The sequence below is a fragment of the Trichomycterus rosablanca genome, chromosome 26, assembly GCF_030014385.1.
Source record: "Trichomycterus rosablanca isolate fTriRos1 chromosome 26, fTriRos1.hap1, whole genome shotgun sequence".
In the NCBI taxonomy this organism is placed as follows: Eukaryota; Metazoa; Chordata; class Actinopteri; order Siluriformes; family Trichomycteridae; genus Trichomycterus; species Trichomycterus rosablanca.
In genome coordinates this window covers 16,047,002-16,068,971 of record NC_086013.1, presented here as the reverse complement: position 1 = coordinate 16,068,971, position 21,970 = coordinate 16,047,002, and the positions used below count along the sequence as shown (strand labels likewise).

Sequence of the window (21,970 nt, the reverse complement as noted above, 5' to 3'; positions counted from 1 at the left end):
GAAAAAATACCACGCATTAATTTATACGAAGGATCAGTCGTTCCATAATTTGGAGTAAAAATGGCAAAAATGGACAAAAAAGGAAAAGGAAACGTGCAGAATCTACTCAAATTCTGACTTGTTCTTGGTGCCCTGGAGATCTTACCTCACAACCTTTGATGCAGTGCAGGACCTCAGGATGTGGGTACCACTTCAGACCCATGGTGCACGTTATATGCTGTAAATAGAAGATAAAATAAATGAATAAACGTCATTTTATTTTAATAACATTTATTTTTGAAACTGGATGTCCAACAAGCTCATGGTCAGTTGTGCAAATACTTTGAAGCCGTCGTGTGTTTATAAGCACGTGGACGGTCGCTCTGCAGGTACCAGGCGTTTACCAGGCGCTGTAGTAACAGGTCGTTCTCACTAAGTACGTGACGTGAAGCTTCAAACGCCGGCCGAAGGAAGAACAGCACCATGTCGTTACAAGTCTGAGAGACTCCAGACTTTGATGAGCCGGTTGTGTCAGGTCGTATTTTTTCATGAGATTGACTGAGGTGAACATCTAAGCGTCTAAATTTCCCTCAAACGAACAATGACTTTACCTGGAATAGATGTTTATTATCACGGAGCTTCCAGGTTGCACATCAGTCACGTTTTTGTTCTGTCGGGAGCTTTGAATGATCGTTCTGTGTTTTTATTCGTCAGTAAGCAGAGAAGTCATGCCGATACTTGTGTTTTTTTTTTTCTTTTAATCTGTCACAGTATTCATTTATTCATTCATTCAGCGTTTGTTTTACCACCACTTTATCCTATAAGGGATCGCAGGGGGTCTAATACACTGGACAAAAGGTAGGAAACACCACAGACAGGTCACCAGTCCATCACAGGGCAAACGGGCAAACACACACACACACACACACACACACACACACACCAAAGTTGTACCAGACAGAAGCCTGGATAAGGTCAATATAAAATATAAGATATGCTTCCCTTTTAAGGACATCTGTGCATGACCTTACAAATGCTCTTTTAACTGAATGGGCACAGTTCCCTACAGACACACTCCAGAATCTCGTGAAAAGTCTACACCCGGTGTGTGTGTGTGTGTGTGTGTTGTTGAGAGGTCAGGGAGTCCTCGGCTATCGGCCAGTTTGATGCCAGTCGTTCAGTACGAGCCTCCTCACCTTACTGTCTCGCTAACACGCTCCTGCACACTCAGGTATTTTACATTTCCACCGCTCAGCAAATCAATACAACAAAAAAGTGAGGAATAAATCATCACCGTACGCACGGCTACACTGAGGGATGATGGGTAATCGATTATCGCACACACTCTCACGCGTGTCCTTTTAGATTGTCCAGTCGTGTCTGTATGTAGACGAACGACCGGCTGATAGCACCGCTGAAGATTCATCCCTGGTTCCCAGCACTAGCGAACGACATAATTTACCTCTAACATTAGAATGTTTCATGGTAAAAAACCTTGATCTCAGACTAAAAGGGCAGATAGACAGATAGACAGATGGACAGATAGACAGAGAGACAGATAGATAGATAAATAGACAGACAGACAGACAGACAGACAGACAGACAGACAGACAGATAGAAAGATGATAGATAGACAGACAGACAGACAGACAGATAAGCAGGCAGGCAGACAGACAGAGATAGACAGACAGACAGACAGATAGATACAGTGCCTTGCAAAAGTATTCAGCCCCCTTGAACTTTTCAACCTTTTGCCACATTTCAGGCTTCAAACATAAAGATATGAAATTGTAATTTTTTGTGAAGAATCAACAACAAGCGGGACACAATCGTGAAGTGGAACGAAATTTATTGGATATTTTAAACTTTTTTTAGAAATAAAAAACTGAAAAGTGGGGCGTGCAATATTATTCAGCCCTCTTGCGTTAATACTTTGTAGCGCCACCTTTTGCTGCGATTACAGCTGCAAGTCGCTTGGGGTATGTCTCTATTAGTTTTGCACATCGAGAGACAGAAATTTTTGCCCATTCTTCCTTGCAAAACAGTTCGAGCTCAGTGAGGTTGGATGGAGAGCGTTTGTGAACAGCAGTTTTCAGCTCTTTCCACAGATTCTCGATGGGATTCAGGTCTGGACTTTGACTTGGCCATTTTCACCTGGATAAGTTTATTTGTGAACCATTCCATTGTAGATTTTGCTTTATGTTTTGGATCATTGTCTTGTTGGAAGATAAATCTCCGTCCCAGTCTCAGGTCTTTTGCAGACTGCAACAGGTTTTCTTCCAGAATGGTCCTGTATTTGGCTCCATCCATCTTCCCATCAATTTTAACCATCTTCCCTGTCCCTGCTGAAGAAAAGCAGGCCCAAACCATGATGCTGCCACCACCATGTTTGACAGTGGGGATGGTGTGTTCAGGGTGATGAGCTGTGTTGCTTTTATGCCAAACATAACGTTTTGCATTGTGGCCAAAAAGTTCGATTTTGGTTTCATCTGACCAGAGCACCTTCTTCCACATGTTTGGTGTGTCTCCCAGGTGACTTTTTATAGATATCTTTGAGAAATGGCTTTCTTCTTGCCACTCTTCCATAAAGGCCAGATTTGTGCAGTGTACGACTGATTGTGTCCTATGGACAGATTCTCCCACCTCAGCTGTAGATCTCTGCAGTTCATTCAGAGTGATCATGGGCCTCTTGGCTGCATCTCTGATCAGTCTTCTCCTTGTTTGAGCTGAAAGTTTAGAGGGACGGCCGGGTCTTGGTAGATTTGCAGTGGTCTGATACTCCCTTCATTTCAATATGATCGCTTGCACAGTGCTCCTTGAGATGTTTAAAGCTTGGGAAATCTTTTTGTATCCAAATTCGGCTTTAAACTTCTCCACAACAGTATCTCGGACCTGCCTGGTGTGTTTCTTGGTCTTCATGATGCTCTCTGCGCTTTAAACAGAACTCTGAGACTGTCACAGAGCAGGTGCATTTATACGGAGACTTGATTACACACAGGTGGATTCTATTTATCACCATCAGTCATTTAGGTCAACATTGGATCATTCAGAGATCCTCACTGAACTTCTGGAGTGAGTTTGCTGCACTGAAAGTAAAGGGGCTGAATAATATTGCACGCCCCACTTTTCAGGTTTTTATTTCTAAAAAAAGTTTAAAATATCCAATAAATTTCGTTCCACTTCACAATTGTGTCGCACTTGTTATTGATTCTTCAAAAAAAAATTACAATTTCATATCTTTATGTTTAAAGCCTGAAATGTGGCAAAAGGTTGAAAAGTTCAAGGGGGCTGAATACTTTTGCAAGGCACTGTAGATGGGTGGACGGACGGATGGACGGACGGACAGACAGATAGACAAAGAGATAGATAAATAGACAGACAGATAGACAGAGAGACAGACAGACAGAGAGATAGATAGATAGGCAGACAGACAGATAGATAGATGGGTGGATGGACGGATGGATGGACGGACAGACAGACAAAGAGATAGATAGATAGGCAGACAGACAGATAGATAGACCTGTCACTGTACGGACAAAAGTATTGGGACGCCCCTTCTAATAATCTAACAGGTGTAATAAATAAATTTTATAAAGAAAATGATTGGGTTGTTGTTGGTCACTTATTTGAGGTACTGGACTAGTAATTGAAAGGTCGCTGGTTTAAGCCCTACCACTGCTAGGTTGCCACTCTTGGGCCCTTGAGCAAGGCCCTTAACCCTTTATTGCTTAGACAATATACTGTCACAGTACTGTACGTCTCCCTTGTAAAAAATGTAAACAATAAACAAAGCCTAACAACACTGTACCTACTGTGAAGCACGGTGGTGGTAGTATCATACTGCGCAGGTGTTGCTGCGAATAGAACTAATGCATTGCAGTAAGCGGATAGAAATAATCCTCAGGTAAAACACACTAGCACACCAGAGCTGAGATTTTAAACTCATCGGTTCGAATCTCAGCTCTGCTACCGGCAGGCTGGGCGCCTACATAGACAACGATTGGCTGTTGTTCATACAGGGTGGGAAGCCGGACCAGGGTTCCTCATAACTGATGCAATTACGACCTCTGCTGGCTGGTCGATGGCACCTGCGCAGAGTCGAGGAATAAATGCGTTGATCAGGGTGTGGCTCTCCGTACACAAAGCTGATCCGCATATGAACTCGTGCAGGTGAAAAGATGCAGTCGGGTACTGCTCACGTGTCGGAGGGGGCGCGTCAGTTGCGGCGCCTGTTGTTAAAGCATTTCACTGCTAGTTACACCATGTACGACCTGTACGTGACAAGTAAAACTTGAAAGCATGATGGATTCACATTTCACGTGTCTTGATCTGTCGCTGTCCCAACTTTTCTTGTTTATGTCAGGTTAAAGGCATCAGTTTTAGATGGATTACACATTTAAAACAACAGTGACGTTATTAAGCTAAAACCATAAAATATCTTTGATGTCTTTGTTCTGTTTTTCTTTAAAACAGGTCGAGGTGGATTTACAAACGGCTGCGTCCCAAATTCATAAATCTCCCAGACTTTCACCCGTCTGCTCCAGGTGGCTGAGAGAGAGAAATCCCTGACGAGGCACAAATAAAGGTTTTATATATACACTGATCAGCCATGTTTCTACACTCACTGTTCATTTTATCAGCTCCACTTACCATATAGAAGCACTTTGTAGTTCTACAATTACTGACTGTAGTCCATCTGTTTCTCTACATACTTTTAGCCTGCTTTCACCCTGTTCTTCAATGGTCAGGACCCTCACAGGACCCCCACAGAGCAGGTATTATTTAGGTGGTGGATCATTCTCAGCACCGCAGTGACACTGACATGGTGGTGGTGTGTTAGTGTGTGTCGTGCTGGTATGAATTGATCAGACACAGCAGCGCTGCTGGAGTTTTTAAACACTGTGTCCACTCACTGTCCACTCTATTAGACACTCCTACCTAGTCGGTCCACCTCGTAGATGTAAAGTCAGAGACGATCGCTCATCTATTGCTGCTGTTTGAGTCGGTCATCTTCTAGACCTTCATCAGTGGTCACAGGACGCTGCCCACGGGGCGCTGATGGCTGGATATTTTTGGTTGGTGGATTATTCTCAGTCCAGCAGTGACAGTGAGGTGTTTAAAAACTTCATCAGCACTGCTGTGTCTGATCCACTCCCTACACACACTAACACACCACCACCATGTCAGTGTCACTGCAGTGCAGAGAATGATCCACCACCCAAATAATACCTGCTCTGTGGGGGTCCTGACCATTGAAGAACAGAGTGAAAGCAGGCTAAAAAAGCATGTAGAGCAATAGATGGACTACAGTTTAGACGTTTAGAAGCTCTTCTGACGAGGCATGAATCCGATTTTATCAGGATAACATGCCTGATCATCGAAAATCAGCCCTAATTCTGGACAGGAAGGATCGGTGCTGACCCGGTCCATACAAACTCATTTATGCTTATCGAGTTTGACCGACATTGACTGACCGAAGCGTTTCGCGCTAATCCAGCGAGCAGAACATACAGACGCCGTATCTCCCGCCGCCCCGCGCATGCCCCGCATGACATCATCCCCTTACCCGACCCTAAATCTAATCAGCCGGACCACCCGCCCCTCCGCCCCTGGGTCTGACCCCCCCCGCTCTATCTAGACGTGATATCATTACCCACCGCACCGCTATTACATTTCGCTCGTAGCCCTTTTAATAAAACTCCAGGCTATTAATTAGCGCTTAATGTTAGCCCCGGCTGCCTGGCATGACCGATCGTCTCGGTCCCCGTTCACCCGACGTGCCCTCTGTCCCTATATTTGGTAACACAGCACCTGCGCATTAGCAGAGTGTGCACTTCTTTTTGCTGATATCAGTGAGGATAGAAGAGCAGAGAAATGAGCGAGCAGGTCGGCGGATGAACCAGAAAAAAATTGTTCCCCCCCGAGTAACCTGTCATGATCGGTTATGGGGCCAAAAGTCAGCTGTTTTTAACTGGTTTACAGAGTGTAAAATGAACACCAATGATTTTTTTTCTAATTTAGTCATAACCAGTTCCCATCCACAATATACTGTACAGCTAGTATTCCATATATAACAGTTAATGCAACATCTTGGAGAAATTACTACTCAATTACCCCCCTTAAATTTTCTCACAATGTAGTCATAACCAGTTCCCATCTGCTATATATAGCTAGTGTTCCATATTTATACACACCGACCAGGCATAACATTATGACCAGTGACAGGTGAAGTGAATAACACTGATTATCTCTTCATCAGTTAAGATACTAAGGTTAAGGTACTAAACCACTCAATTACCCCCTCCTCCACAAATTTACCCCCAATTCAGTCATGTCCAGTTACCAGTTGTATTTCTTCTCTACTGCTGCAGACCTTCAAGACCATGAGTGTGTGTAGCAATGGATTGGAGCTCGACCCTGACCTGGATGGAGTGGCTAGTGAATGAATGAATAGATAAATGAATAACAGGTAAACAAAGAGTGAGAGATACTCTCAGGGTTCTCCAAGTGCTGAAGATCTCTATCTTCTTCTTCCCCTGTTGTGTAATTAATCTTCAAAAAGTTTCCGCACTTTTTTACTCTATTTATTGAGAATTTCAAAAATATACTCCATCCGTTTTCTACACCGTCGCCTTCCGATGCATTTTCCCAGCATCGTACCAACTTTTTAATGCCACCACCAAATAAAAGAAGGACCGCTGCTTTCACATCATCATCACATGAAAATCTTCTTCTCTTTAAAGCTTCTTTGAGCGTCCAAAAAGGTGGAAATCAGATGGAGCTAAATCCGGACTATAAGCGTCTCTCAGTCTCTCAGACACGACCGATTACTCCTCCCACCCTCACCGCTTATAACCAAAATATAAAAGTGTGGAAACTTTCTGAAGATCCCTCGTGGAAGCAGACAAGATCTTCAGCATCGTTCGGCTAAAAACAAGTCGGGTCGTAACGCAAGGAAAACGTTGTTGAGGAATCTAGAGCGCATCGATCCACCCGCCTCTGATCGATCCCGGCTCGGCTCAGCGTTCAGCCCTGATCATCGATTCAGGCTCCTCTCTCACAACCCCCCCGCCGGCACGACGGATCGATCTTACCAACCGACGGCGTGTCGTTTCGTTTCTCAAAGCGCCGAGTCAACATTCCCATCACCAGGAAATCTGAGTAACCTAGCAACCAATACAGCGACGGGCAAAACCAAACACCAACAACATCAATTCATCAATTCATTAATTCATCCATTCATCCATTCATTCATTCATTCATTCATCCATTCATTGATCCATTTATTCATCCATTCATCCATTCATTCATCCATTCATTTATATTCATTCATCTATTCATTCATTTATTAATTCATTCATCCATTCATTCATCCATTCATTCATCTATTCATTCATTCATCCATTTATCCATCCATTCATTCATTCATTCATCCATTCATTTATCTTCATTCATCTATTCATTCATTTATTAATTCATTCATCCATTCATTCATCCATTCATTCATTCAGCCATCCATCCATTTATCCATTTATCCATTCATTCATCCATTCATCCATTCATCCATTCATCTTCATTCATCCATCTATTCATTCATTCATTTATTTATTCATTCATCCATTCATTTATCTTCATTCATCTATTCATTCATTTATTAATTCATTCATCCATTCATTCATCCATTCATTCATCCATTCATTCATCCATTCATCCATCCATCCATTTATCCATTCATTCATCCATTCATCCATTTATTCATCCATTCATCTTCATTCATCCATCTATTCATTCATTCATTTATTTATTTATTCAATCATTCATTCAATCATTCATTCATTCATTGTCCGTTTTTTCCTATTCAGGGTGGTGGTGAGTCTGATTCACTGGGCTAAATGCAGGAAACACCCTGGACAGGTCATTAAACCATCACAGGACACACACACACACACACACACACACACACACACACATTAACCTGACTGAATGTCTTTGTACTGTAGGAGGAAACCCATGCAGACTCGGGGAGAACATGCAAACTCCACACAGAAAGGACCCGGACCGCTCCACCTGGGAATCGAACCCAGGACCTTCTTGCTAAGAGGTGACAGTGCTACCCATCAAACATGGTACCTCGCTTCCAGTCACTGTTTGTGAGGAGCTTTACATCTTCTCCTTGTGTCCACATGAGCTCCTCGCAGTTCTATCACCTTCCAGTAGGTAGATTGGCTGCTCTTAATTGCTTAATTGCCCTTAGAAGTACTTAAGTAGTACCACTACCATCACAACTATTTATTTTCCGGGTGCTCCTGTATTTAGGCGTCGCCACAGCGGATCTGGTCTGCATACCAGACTTGGCACAGGTTCTCCAGCCAGTTCCAGAACCAAGCGTTAAATCAAGGTCATACTTCTGACAGGTGAATAAATACCAGACTCTAATGTTAGTGCTCGTAATTGGGTCGTTTCTGAGAATATAGGCGCTATCGGCGGCTTTTAACTTTTACGACTTGGCCTCCATGTCAACGTGGTTCAAACAAGCTCGGAGATTTCAGCGATCGTGAAATGAGATTCGGGTTTTTATTATTAGTCATGTTAAAATAAAAATAAAAGAAACATGCAACATCGAGCGGTACATACAAATGCAGACACTTAAGGTGCATTCCAATCATCCTGATAGTTCCCAGGTAAATGGACTACACCAAACCAAATCTGTCTTTAAGCAGCCTCCTGGAACGGATTAAGGTGGAGAATCACACTGCTCGTCACCCCTGACATGGACTGACTTCTTTATTCCTACCAGCGGTGCATTCTTATTAAAATCCTACATACATATGGATAATTATACACTGTGTATTCCTCCACCACTTGTGCCGACACCTCAATCATATGGAGGTGAATCCATACTCTAGGGCATTTGACTGCTGCGTTACCCTAAATTATTGTTGTTTAATGCATATGTGTCACATGACAAAGCATACACCGATGAGGCATAACATTGTGACCACCTTCCTAATATTGTGTTGGTCCCCCTGTGTATTCCGACTCCTTTCTATCAGAACTAGCATTAACGTCTTCAGCAATCTGAGCTACAGTAGCTCGTCTGTTGGATCAGACCACACGTGCATCGGTGAGTCTTGGCCGCCGGTTTACCACTGTTCCTTCCTTGGACCACTTTTAATACAGTAGATACTGACCACTGCAGAGACCCCACAAGAACTGCAGTTTTGAAGATGCTCTGATTGTGTTGTCTAGCCATCACAATCTGACCCTCAGATCCTCACGCTCGCCCATTTTTCCTGCTTCTAACATCAACTTTGAGGATAAAATGTTCACTTGCTGCCTAATATATCCCCCCCACTAACAGGTGCCGTGATGAAGAGATAATCAGTGTTATTCACTTCACCTGGCAGTGGTCATAATGTTATGCCTCGTCGGTGTACTGTTTTCAGAAAATTAAAACCCAACCAAAGATGGCAGTGCCCAGAAACTTCCTCATCCATTCATCCATCCATCCATCCATTCATCCATCCATTCATCCATTCATCCAACCATTCATCCATCCATTTATCCTATTCAGGGTTCTTGAGGGACCTGACAGAAACAAAATAAATGAGTGTGATGCAAGCTACTCACATCAGTTTCATTTCTATAGAATAAAACTCTACATGTGTACCTTAAGGTTTGTCCCTATACTGACCACCTGAAGAACCTCTATGGTTCCTGCTGACCCTTTTCCAGAGAAACTCAGCTCATACGGAGACGGAGCTCTCGCGACATCCTCTCGTTGTGTTGTGAAGTGTGCCGTGTCACTGTGTGTGTGTGTACGTATTTGTGTGTGTGTTCGTGTTGTGTCCTGGGAGACAGTGCAAAACACACCGTGATTTTAGGCGGGTTCATCCAGTGGTGCTGGAGAAAGCTGCTGGCGGTCACGTTGTCTGGCAGGATGACCACATCGCTGTTCATGTCCCTGCATGAAAGCTCACACTCGGCTCCTGTGTGACAGAGACAGACGGGACTTGACTGAATGTCTTTGTACTGTGAGAGGAAACCCACACAGACCCAGGGAGAACATGCAAAGTCCACACAGAAAGGACACCAGGGAATCGAACCCCTGTGCTCCGGCACCCTGGGTAATTTACCACTCTGCTTTGCCCTGATCCGCCCCTGGTATTCACTCTACAGCATCAATTACAGCCATGTAAGAGAACATGACTGCACACGCCACATCACTCCCACCACATCACACGTCCTACCAGTACGACCCGCTCACAAAAACAGGGTCCCGTCCTAATATTTAGATCCCTCTGTACAACCGGATGATTGATTACCAGCGAACGCTTAGACAGATCCAATCAACTGTGGTACCATTCTCTACCCCAAAACCCAAACCATGTGGTTAAAGATCCGGTGTGGCGGATGTGGCGGATCCCGCGGCTTCTCCTGAACTGTTGAGTGTGTTGATATTTGTAGTTATACATTTTATTTAGTTGTTTAACAAGAGCGACCAGCGTGTTTTATACACTAGATGGACGAAAGTATTTTATTCATTTATTGCACAGAAAGCATTATATACATAAATGTCGTGATAAACGCTCACCGATCGCATGTCCTTTCCTGCAGCTGAGCCGGATGCCGGGGTGCAGGTTCCGAGGTAGCGAGCAGTGACCTTTAAGCTGAGGACAAATCTGAAAAGTTCCGGTCCAGTTTCCGTCCTTCCTGCAGCGGATCACGTTGGATTGCGGCCCCTGCGGTGAACGACAGAGGTGTAAGGTCAGGAAACAACAGCCCCAAAAAGGAGGACATCAGACCCCAAAATAAAGGACAAAATAATGAGAATATCAGACCCCAGACTAAAGGACATTACACTCAAAATTAAGGACATCAGACCCCAAAATAAAGGACAAAATAATGAAAGCATCAGACCCCAAAATAAAGGACATCAGACCCTAAAATAAAGGACAAAAAATGAAGACATCAGACCCCAAAATAAAGGACAAAAAAGGAGGACATCAGACACCACAAATGAGGACATCAGACTCCAAAATAAAGGACATCATACCACAAAATAACGGACAAATAAATGAGGGCATCAGACCCCAAAATAAAGGACATCAGACCCTAAAATAAAAGACATCTGACCCCCAAAAAGCAGGAAATCAGACCCCAAAATAGAGGACAAAAATTAGGACATTAGACCCCAAAATAGAGGACAAAACCAAGGACATCAGACCCCAAAAAAAGAGAACATCAGACCCCAAAAAGAGGACAAAAAATGAGGACATCAGACCCCAAAATAAAGAACATCAGACCCCAAAATAAAGAACATCAGACCCAAAAATAATGGACATCAGACCCAAAAATAAGAGGACAAAATAATAAGGACATCAGACCCCAAAAAGGTGTACTGTGAGGAAAGAAGCACACGGGACGGATCAGGCGACCTTCTGAGACATTTTAATACCACCATTAATTAAGAGTCTTAATGGAACGGTACTGGCGAGAATGTTTTAGAGCGTTAGCTCTGGTGCGCGTGACCCGTACATGAAAACATCGGGGATTACATCTGGCGGGACGCTTGATTATGTTTGTGCCCCACTGCAGATTCCACCATGAGGTCACCCAAACATCAAAGGGGTGCTGCGGAGATGTTGCTGGCAAGGTCGGTCATCTAACAGGCCGTGCTGGTTTTGTTTGTGCGTGTGTGTGTGCGTGTGTGTGTGCGTGCGTGTGTGTGTGTGTGTGTGTGAGAGAGAGTGGTGAGGACATTTACTCAATACATCATGTTCCTGTTCCAGGTTCTGAAACCAGAGCTCTTCGTTCTGTTCATTTAAATTAAACCAGATGGACAAACGCAAGGTCAGACAGACAGAAGAAAGCAGGAGAGAGTGAGACAGTCGCTGAGACAGTCGCTCTCAATTGTTTCTAAGCAGTTTAGGGTTTGTTTTTATTTCTGCAACTGCTTTTTATTATTCATTTATTATAATTTTACTACTTATTTAAACACAACAAATGCTGGTAAGCTGTTATTAGGATGGCCACTTCCATAACACCTAAAAGGAGGACTTCAGACCCCAAAATAAAGGACATCAGACCCCAAAATTAAGAAGGGCATAAAAAGGAGGGCACTACACCCCAAAAAGAAGGACATCAGACTCCAAAATAAAGGACATCAGACCCCAAAAAGAAGGACATAGGACCCTAAAAAGGAGGACATAGGACCCTAAAAAGGAGGGCGTCAGACCCCAAAAAAGGACATAGGACCCCAAAATAAAGGACATTCTGATGAGGATAAAATGACTGAGTACAGCTGCTGACCTCTCTGTGCCCATATATACTATATATATATACTGTATATATACGGTATATATATATATAGATTTACACCTTATATATCACCAACAAATTACTGTCATAATCACACAGAAGTTAAACAACGGACCTGTTTGCAGGGAGCGGGTGATTTCACGGTGCTGTTGACGGACTGGCACTGCAGCCAGCACATGCTGTCGAAGCGGAAGCCGTCGGTACAGTGGTACATGCCGTGGAAGACGGGTGGCGGCGGAGGGCACATCACCGGCTCACAGGAGCCCTCCAGCCACCTACCGTCCTCGGTACACTGCAGCTTAAACGCCCGCCTGTAAAAGGAAAACGGAGACGGGTGTTACGACCAGGGTGCATGTTGAGTTCCAGGCAATGAATAGACAGATAAATCAAAGAGGTCACAGTGTGTCAACAACTGACCAGTCGTGGTCAAAATTCCCATTTGGCAGCCCTGCTAAGGAACACTAGATGGTCAAAAGTACATATTTGGACAACTGAGCAGGAGCTTGTTGGACACCATATTTCAAAAACAGCTAGAACAGCTACGCAGTGTATAGGTTTGTGTGTCTATGGGAATTTGTGCCCATAAGAAAAGTATTCAAAAGGACATCAGACCCCAAAAAGGAGGAGATTAAACCCCAAAAAGGAGGACATCAGACCCCAAAAAGGAGGACATTAGACCCCAAAATAAAGGACATCAGACTCCCTAAAGGAGGACAACAGACCCCAAAAAGGAGGACATCAGACCCCAAAATAAAGGACATCAGACTCCCTAAAGGACATCAGACCCCAAAAAGGAGGAGATTAAACCCCAAAAAGGAGGACATCAGACCCCAAAAAGGAGGACATCAGACCCCAAAATAAAGGACATCAGACTCCCTAAAGGACATCAGACCCCAAAAAGGAGGACATCAGACCCCAAAATAAAGGACATCAGGCCCCAAAATAAAGGACATCAGACCCCAAAATAAAGGACAAAACCCTTCAAAATAAAGGACATCAGACCCCAAAAAGGAGGGCATCAGACCCCAAGATAAAGGACATTAGACCACAAAAAGAAGAACATTAGACACCAAAAAGGAGATCATCAGACCCCAAAATAAAGGACATTAGACCCCAATATGCCCTAATACATTTGTATAGTGTATAGTGTATATCTAGTGTATATCTAGTGTATATGAGTTTATATATAGAAGTTTAACCCTCCTAAAGAAACTTTTCTAAAGTAAGTAACTTTCTGCACTTAAATTCATTCATTATTAAACTGTGCGGACGACGACGTGAGATTTATGATCTATTAAAAAACGCTCGAATCAGCAGCAATAAAACGCTGGCGTGTTTCCAGTCCACACACTGATGTTAATCAGACTGATGTTCCAGAGATGTTTGTCATGTCGGGTACCTCCTGGGTTTGTTGGCAGCGTGGTAGCCGGGTTTGCACTTGTACTTGCAGAGCGAGCCCACTTTGAGTCCGGTCTCGTTACAGCGCTTGTTCTGCAGCACGGCGTTCGGGATGGAAGGAGGAACCGGACATCTAAGCTCACACAGGGCCTCGGGGAAGGACCACAGACCGTCCTCCATACACGTCAGGGTGTTATTGGTTCCTGAAGCGAAGAGGAGGAAGGTTATTGAACCACCGTTCAAGTTCAAGCCAGTACTGTCCAGTATTTTAATCTGAAATGTACTTTTACTTCAATAAAATTTTTTGTGTGAACTAAATTAAATCCACTAAAATTCAAACCACAATTCCAAAAAAGATAAGATAAGATAAGATAATAATATAATTTAAAATAAGATAAAATAATATAATTTAAAATAAGATAAGATAAGATAAGGCAATATAAGATGATATGACAAGACAAAATTAAATAATATCCTAAGATAAGATAATAAGATAATATAAGCTAAGATAAGATGATTTAAGACAAGATAAGATAAGATGATATAAGATAAGATAAGATAAATCAATATAAGATAATGTTATATAAGATAAGATAAAATAAGATAATATTATATAAGATAAGATAATATAATATAAGATAAGAAAAAATAAGATATAAGATAAGACAAAATAAGATGATATAAGATAAGATAAGATAAGATAGGATGATATAAGATAATACATAAGATAAGATAATTTAAGATAATATTATATAAGATAAGATAATATAAGATAAGACAAAATAAGATAATATAAGATAAGACAAAATAAGATGATATAAGACAAGATAAGTTAGGATGATATAAGACCAGATAAGATAAGATAAATCAATATAAGATAATATATAAGATAAGATAAGATAATATTATATAAGATAAGATAATATAAGATAAGACAAAATAAGATGATATAAGACAAGATAAGATGATATAAGATAAGATACAATAATATAAGATAATATAATATAAGATAGATAAGATAAAACAAGATAAGGTAATATAATATAATATATGTTTCGATTCTTTCTATTCTGAAACATTCCTGCCATTTCAGTAACTGATGGGAACACTGACATCCTAACATTACACAAAACTAGTGAAGGGAATCTGTTTACTTATCATTTTTAACATCACTATATTGGAGGGGGGCATTTTGAGCGTATCTGAACATTAATTGGACGTGTTAAAATATTGGAAACCAGCATTTCTTCACATAAACTACAATAACACATTTTACTAGCCTTTAATCTGGCTGATAAATTAGCAGGACATTAAAAGTCTGAACCACACGAGACCACACAAGAATTTCCTCCCGACTAAAACAAATAAAAGTCGCAGGATTGTTCACTAATATATAAATACCACAAACGTCTGGCTTCCTGGCGCATTTTCCACTTGGTTTCTCTTTAATATCACAGATTTGAAGAGGGTAGAACCTGCTGCTATTACCAAATATAAATAAAATAAATAAAACATGAGACTAACGTAGATCCAGTTCCACAGGACCATGAACGCATTAACAGGTTTCCCAAACGTCCTTAAAACTCGACACACTCCCAGAACCAAATGACTTCGAATTCTAAGGTACCACTGTACTTGTATTTTTGGGACAGGGGGTGTTGCATGGGTTTATTTATACTAGTCTGAAAGATCTAGATGAAATCAGGTCCTCCAGCTCTAGAAGCCAACGAGAACAACGTGTCTAGCCGCACAGTAGCCAAATTTAGAGCTCCTACTAAAAGAGATCTTCATTCAGATATAAATGAAACTGGCGTGCAAAACGTTTGAACAATCAACCTGGAAAGTCCCTGCACTACCCAAAATTTCCCCTCTCATGATGCCAGTGAAGTTCGTCTCCTCACCCACGAGCTGAGCGGGTTCCCTGCACTGAAAGGTGCACTTCTTGCCGTACGTGGTGCCCTCGGGGAAGTCAAAGTTGGCCGGATGGACGTGGTACTTGTCAGGCAGGCCGCAGTCCACGGGCTCGCAGGAGACCTGCTTGTTCCACTTGCCGTCCGTACAGGTGATGGTCACCGTGGATCCCGACTGCAATCAAGCAAGACCAAGGGTTATAAAGAAGAATATTTGGGGAACTTAGAGCAAATTTCAATCCTTCTGAAGGTTACATTAGGCTCAATGGCTGGTGTTCTGGTTTGTTAATGGGGGAATCTCGGCTTTACCACCGGCTCGGCTCAGCCCCCTCGTTTCTGGGGACCCTGCAGTCCAACCCCAATACAAACACTTTCAAATCCCTTACATTTGTGTAGCAGATACGTTCATCCAAACCGACCTACAATTACAATTCAAACCACGATTCCAGAAAAGTTTGGACGGTGTGTGAATTGCAAATCCAATTTTCAGGTATTTTACCCTCTACAGTGCACAATATTATCAAAAGACTTCTCTCTGCTTATTTCATCATCCAAGAGCGTGGGTGATAGATTGACATGCCAGTTGTGGTTCCGTCTTTTTCCACATTTTGTCCATGATTTTTTCCGCCACCCAGGCAACACAAGCAATTCATCTTACTCTCCCAATACAAAATGTAACATAAAGCCTCCACAAGGGGGCGTCCACGTACAACTTTATTTAATTATTACTAAATTTGTCACGTGGGAGAGAAAGGACTCAAGTGCAGAGATTAACTTAAACAATAATTTTATTTTTAAAATGAAAAATTAAACACAAAACACAAAACAAAAACAAAACCAATAATGAACCCCGCTGGAGACCGCTGGGCGATGCAGGCAACGAAAACTGAAAAAGGAAAACAAAGATTAATGCAAGGCGCGAACCCGGGTCGCGCCGGTGCATGGCGGTTGTGTTGCCACCGCGCTAACGTAGCGCGGGTGAGGGGGTGTGTGTAGACGCTGAAGATAAAGCGCTAGGTATGAACCGGGTAATGGCGTTATAGCCGAGCGCTTGACGGCATCACCATCAGGCAGTTACTGAACCTACAGGCGCTGAAACATAAAGCGGTGGGTGTGAACCGGGTAATGGCGTTATAGCCGAGCGCTTGACGGCATCACCATCAGGCAGTTACTAATCCCACTATCGCTGAAAATAAAGCGGTGGGTGTAAACCGGGTAATGGCGTTATAGCCGAGCGCTTGACGGCATCACCATCAGGCAGTTACTGACCCACCAAGCTGAAAGCGCTAAGGCACTACAGCAATATGACACGGGAGTTAAGGACTCCCGGACATCAATAGCCCCCCGCACGGCGGTGGGCTACGGGAAGAACGCGATCGGCGTGGCTTCGCTGAAGGTTACAGCTAATGAAGTTCGCCGATCTGAAAAGAGAAGAATAGAACAAATCAGTTAGACAGCCTCAGAAGTGCGGATTCGAACCGGGGATGTTGACGCGAGAGCCGAACACTTAACGGCCTCGCCACCCAGCGGTTACGAAACAAAATGACCACTTAAGATGAGAGGATAATGCGGATACGGCTGCAAGCGATATCGCTTGCTGTTTAGCCGCACCGCTAACGCTAACCGAACAAAGAAAAGGCAGCACGAGGGCTGCACGGCGTCGCACCACGCTAAAGCAATAGGCTAAATAAAGATGTTACCTCGACCTTGCAGTCTACACACCCTAATGGCACATGCCACCAGGGGATACCGTCTAACCTATGAAAGCGTGGATGCGCTGCCACCAGAGAACTGAAAAAACAAACAAAAGAAACAAAAGCAGACAAAAGGTGCGACACCCGCTGCTGTGCAGAGCTGGCTTAAGTAAGCCAGCCCACAGCTGCAGGCAATTCGCCCTAATTGGAAGGCCTATTATTTAAGGCCTTCCTCTACTGAGCTCTGTAAGGCTCTGTGACATCAGGGAAGAGTGGTAAGTACCACTGACGCCACAGAACCTTACAGTACCCCCTCCTTAAAGAGACCTCTCCTGAGGTCTCTAGCCCAGCGGTCCAATTCCCCCAGGCCGCCACAGGCAACCGGGGGAGTGCCCCCCCAAAAAATGTTTTGGGAGAGAACAGGGGTTCTCCGCTGAGTCCAGAAATGGTCGCACCTTTCTGTCACGTGGGAGAGAAAGGACTCAAGTGCAGAGATTAACTTAAACAATAATTTTATTTTTAAAATGAAAAATTAAACACAAAACACAAAACAAAAACAAAACCAATAATGAACCCCGCTGGAGACCGCTGGGCGATGCAGGCAACGAAAACTGAAAAAGGAAAACAAAGATTAATGCAAGGCGCGAACCCGGGTCGCGCCGGTGCATGGCGGTTGTGTTGCCACCGCGCTAACGTAGCGCGGGTGAGGGGGTGTGTGTAGACGCTGAAGATAAAGCGCTAGGTATGAACCGGGTAATGGCGTTATAGCCGAGCGCTTGACGGCATCACCATCAGGCAGTTACTGAACCTACAGGCGCTGAAACATAAAGCGGTGGGTGTGAACCGGGTAATGGCGTTATAGCCGAGCGCTTGACGGCATCACCATCAGGCAGTTACTGATCCCACTGTCGCTGAAAATAAAGCGGTGGGTATGAACCGGGTAATGGCGTTATAGCCGAGCGCTTGACGGCATCACCATCAGGCAGTTACTAATCCCACTATCGCTGAAAATAAAGCGGTGGGTGTAAACCGGGTAATGGCGTTATAGCCGAGCGCTTGACGGCATCACCATCAGGCAGTTACTGACCCACCAAGCTGAAAGCGCTAAGGCACTACAGCAATATGACACGGGAGTTAAGGACTCCCGGACATCAATAGCCCCCCGCACGGCGGTGGGCTACGGGAAGAACGCGATCGGCGTGGCTTCGCTGAAGGTTACAGCTAATGAAGTTCGCCGATCTGAAAAGAGAAGAATAGAACAAATCAGTTAGACAGCCTCAGAAGTGCGGATTCGAACCGGGGATGTTGACGCGAGAGCCGAACACTTAACGGCCTCGCCACCCAGCGGTTACGAAACAAAATGACCACTTAAGATGAGAGGATAATGCGGATACGGCTGCAAGCGATATCGCTTGCTGTTTAGCCGCACCGCTAACGCTAACCGAACAAAGAAAAGGCAGCACGAGGGCTGCACGGCGTCGCACCACGCTAAAGCAATAGGCTAAATAAAGATGTTACCTCGACCTTGCAGTCTACACACCCTAATGGCACATGCCACCAGGGGATACCGTCTAACCTATGAAAGCGTGGATGCGCTGCCACCAGAGAACTGAAAAAACAAACAAAAGAAACAAAAGCAGACAAAAGGTGCGACACCCGCTGCTGTGCAGAGCTGGCTTAAGTAAGCCAGCCCACAGCTGCAGGCAATTCGCCCTAATTGGAAGGCCTATTATTTAAGGCCTTCCTCTACTGAGCTCTGTAAGGCTCTGTGACATCAGGGAAGAGTGGTAAGTACCACTGACGCCACAGAACCTTACAAAATTGGGTTCAGTGGCTAGCCTCCTGGTTTGCCAATGGAGAACCTTTGAGGGGATTTTTGGCTTTTGACCGAGCAGCCAGGGTTAAATTAAATTCAGAATAATCCAAAATAAATGTAAATAATAATGATTTAGGGTTAGGGGCCTTGCTTAAGGGCCCAAAAATGGCAGCCTGGCTTGAGTAGGGTGTGAAACAGTCATTAAGCCACTACGGCTCTGTTTATCTAATTTAATTCCACTGTATAATGAGATTAAATTGTGTTTTTCCCCCAATATTTTAGACCTGTTTGGAACAGGACAGGATGTTTATGCTCTTTAGGACTCCTGGCCATGAGGTGCTTCTTTTTAGCAATACTTCTAATGTCCAGAGGTCCTTAAGAGCATAACCGGCCTGAAATTTTGCTTTATTTACTGTTAATCTTAAAGATGCTAGTCGATAGGTCAGGTAGGGACGACACAGTTGACTAGTGATGCCAAGTATGAATCACTGGGCATCACGGTATATTCCAGGAGTCCAAGAGAGCCAAACTACCAAGAGCCTTATGAATAAGGTTTACTGCCACAGGAATTGCTAACAGATGTAATAAATCAATGATATACATTATCAAATAGGAAATATGCTTCCAAATGTACAGCAACAGTCTAGGGAAGGTCCCTTCCTCTCCCAGCATGAGCTCGGTTTGAAGTTTGGTTCCACTCTGTGGGATTGTGAAGACTAGCGTGTGGGAAACGGGGACAAAACCGAATCAAAAAATGTATAATAAAAACAAGTCCTGATGTGCAAATGGTTTACATCTGCAGGAATGCGAGATTAAATCCATGAAGTGGAAGAAGATCAGAGAGCTCCGTGATCAGGGTGGTAAAAAAACGCCTGCCTTGTTTTTGATGGCAGAATGGCTTCGTAAATCTGACTCAAAATCGGACCGCGCAGGTGGACGGGGTCAGTGGAGCGGGTCACCGATGTGGAAAAGTCAAGCAAGGGTCATTTTTATTAACCTTCCTATGCTGGTCAGGATCGTGGCAGGTCCAGTTCCACCAAGCTGCCAAAACCAGTGGTATGAAGTATACGGACACCTCACAGTGACCTCGCTGGACATTCCATTCCAAAACCAAGTGCATTATCACCTCTTATCACAAGGAGTTTGGAGTGGCGTTTATGGGAACCCATTCAGGTCAGGATGGCAGTTGTAGCCTAGTGGTTAAGGTACCGGACTAGTAATCAAAAGGTCGCTGGTACAAGTCCCACCACTGCCAGGTTGCTGCTTTTGGGCCCTTGAGCAAGGCCCTTAACCCTCAATTGATCTGACTACTGTACTGTCACTGTACTGTGGATAAAGGCGTCTAGATCTGTCAGGTCAGGCACTGATGTTTGACATTCCAATGCATCTCAGAGGTGTTTAATGGGGTTAAGGTCAGGTTAAGCAATGGGTGTGGCTGAAAGAAGGGCGTCTACTTACTTTAGGCGTTAGGGCGCATTCACATGAGAAGAGTTGGGCTCGCGATTTTTGCACTTCTCACGGCGCTCAATGTTCACCTGATTCAACTTTGACCTGGTTTGCCGCTGACCTTTTCAAAGCGCCTCCAATGAGACAAACTGTTTGATATGATGCGGTAAAAGCAACTCAGACCATACAAACAAAACTTAACGTGACTTATTGTAGTAAAACAGCGAGTGAGGAGGTTCATTAGTGGAGGAACTTATGAGCAGTAATAATGAAGAGTGTTTAGTGCTCCTGTCTCCTTCTTTTACTACATTAAACCACGTTAAGCTTTATTTTGAACCAGAAGCGTTTTAGAATCTGATTCTCACAACTTCTCAGAACCTCGAGCTGTAACACAAGTTTAAAAGTGAATTAGGGAGGGGGGGGGGGGGGGTATTATGTTTAATTACCTGTTGACCTGAGCTTCAGCTTAAGAGGTAGAAGCAGGATTTAAAACATCAAGGTATAAAACCGGTTGTCAGGAGTTAAATACTGCAGCCTAAAGCGGGCGTTCTCGGAAAGTCGATCCTGATTTTATATCAAAGAAAGGAACAAAAATAAAAGAAGTTCTTTATTTGTAGTTTAAAGAGGTAGATGTTGTGGGAAAGATGTGGTACATCTGGCCGTTATGCCAGCGCACATTCCCCGTCCAAGAGTCAGACACGACGGGCTGTTTTGATCTAAACAGGTCAGCGTGTGGTTTAGATATCACAGAGAAGGAATGTTGGCTTCCGTTGCTTCACTGAAACACTGATATTCCAAAAATGCCCCGAACATCTGGATACAAAGTGAAAATCATCTCAGGAGGCCTCCGCTGCTCGCCTGGACTCTTCATCTTCGTTCCTCTTCTCACAGCTCAGCCTGATCGCTGTGCGCTTTCAAATACCCCGAGCTTACCTATGTTTATAACAGTTCATAAAAAAAAGGACACATCTGGCTAAAAGTTTTAGCTCCACAGCAGCAGCAGCAGCAGCTCAGAACTAGCAGCTTTAAAATGTACATTACAAACTACATGGACAAAAGTTTATTAATTCATGTGTTTCTGCCGCAACAATCACTAACAGGTGCTTTGGGGTTTTAGGACTTTGCTCTGTGCACAGGGGTCCTGCTAGATAAAAACAAGGGCCTTCCCTAAACTGTTGCCACATTATAACTTTATGGACAAAAGTATTGGAACACAACTTCTATTTTTTTTTCTCTATTAATTTAGGGGTCCTGCTAGAATAGGACAAGGACCTTCCCTAAACTGTTGCCACAATATAAGTATAGTATAAATCCACAAAGAAACCCCAGTGTCCAGCACAGAACCCTAACCTCAGCCTCACTGAACAGCTTTGGGTTGAACCGGAACCTCATCTGAGACTTTCTTA

The 21,970-nt window shown here is 43.6% G+C and overlaps 1 protein-coding gene across 1 annotated transcript in view; it reads right to left on the bottom strand.

Moving 5' to 3' along the window:
- The window catches only part of pappaa (pregnancy-associated plasma protein A, pappalysin 1a), a 124,449-nt gene that overhangs the window by 11,021 nt on the left and 91,458 nt on the right, over positions 1–21,970 (bottom strand). The window contains exons 16-21 of the mRNA XM_062988990.1: positions 15,600–15,783; positions 13,700–13,901; positions 12,416–12,611; positions 10,574–10,721; positions 9,853–9,968; positions 146–217 (exon numbers count right to left, since the gene is read on the bottom strand). Of these exons, the coding sequence (XP_062845060.1) occupies positions 146–217; positions 9,853–9,968; positions 10,574–10,721; positions 12,416–12,611; positions 13,700–13,901; positions 15,600–15,783 (918 nt within the window). The remainder of the gene's footprint in view (positions 1–145; positions 218–9,852; positions 9,969–10,573; positions 10,722–12,415; positions 12,612–13,699; positions 13,902–15,599; positions 15,784–21,970) is intronic.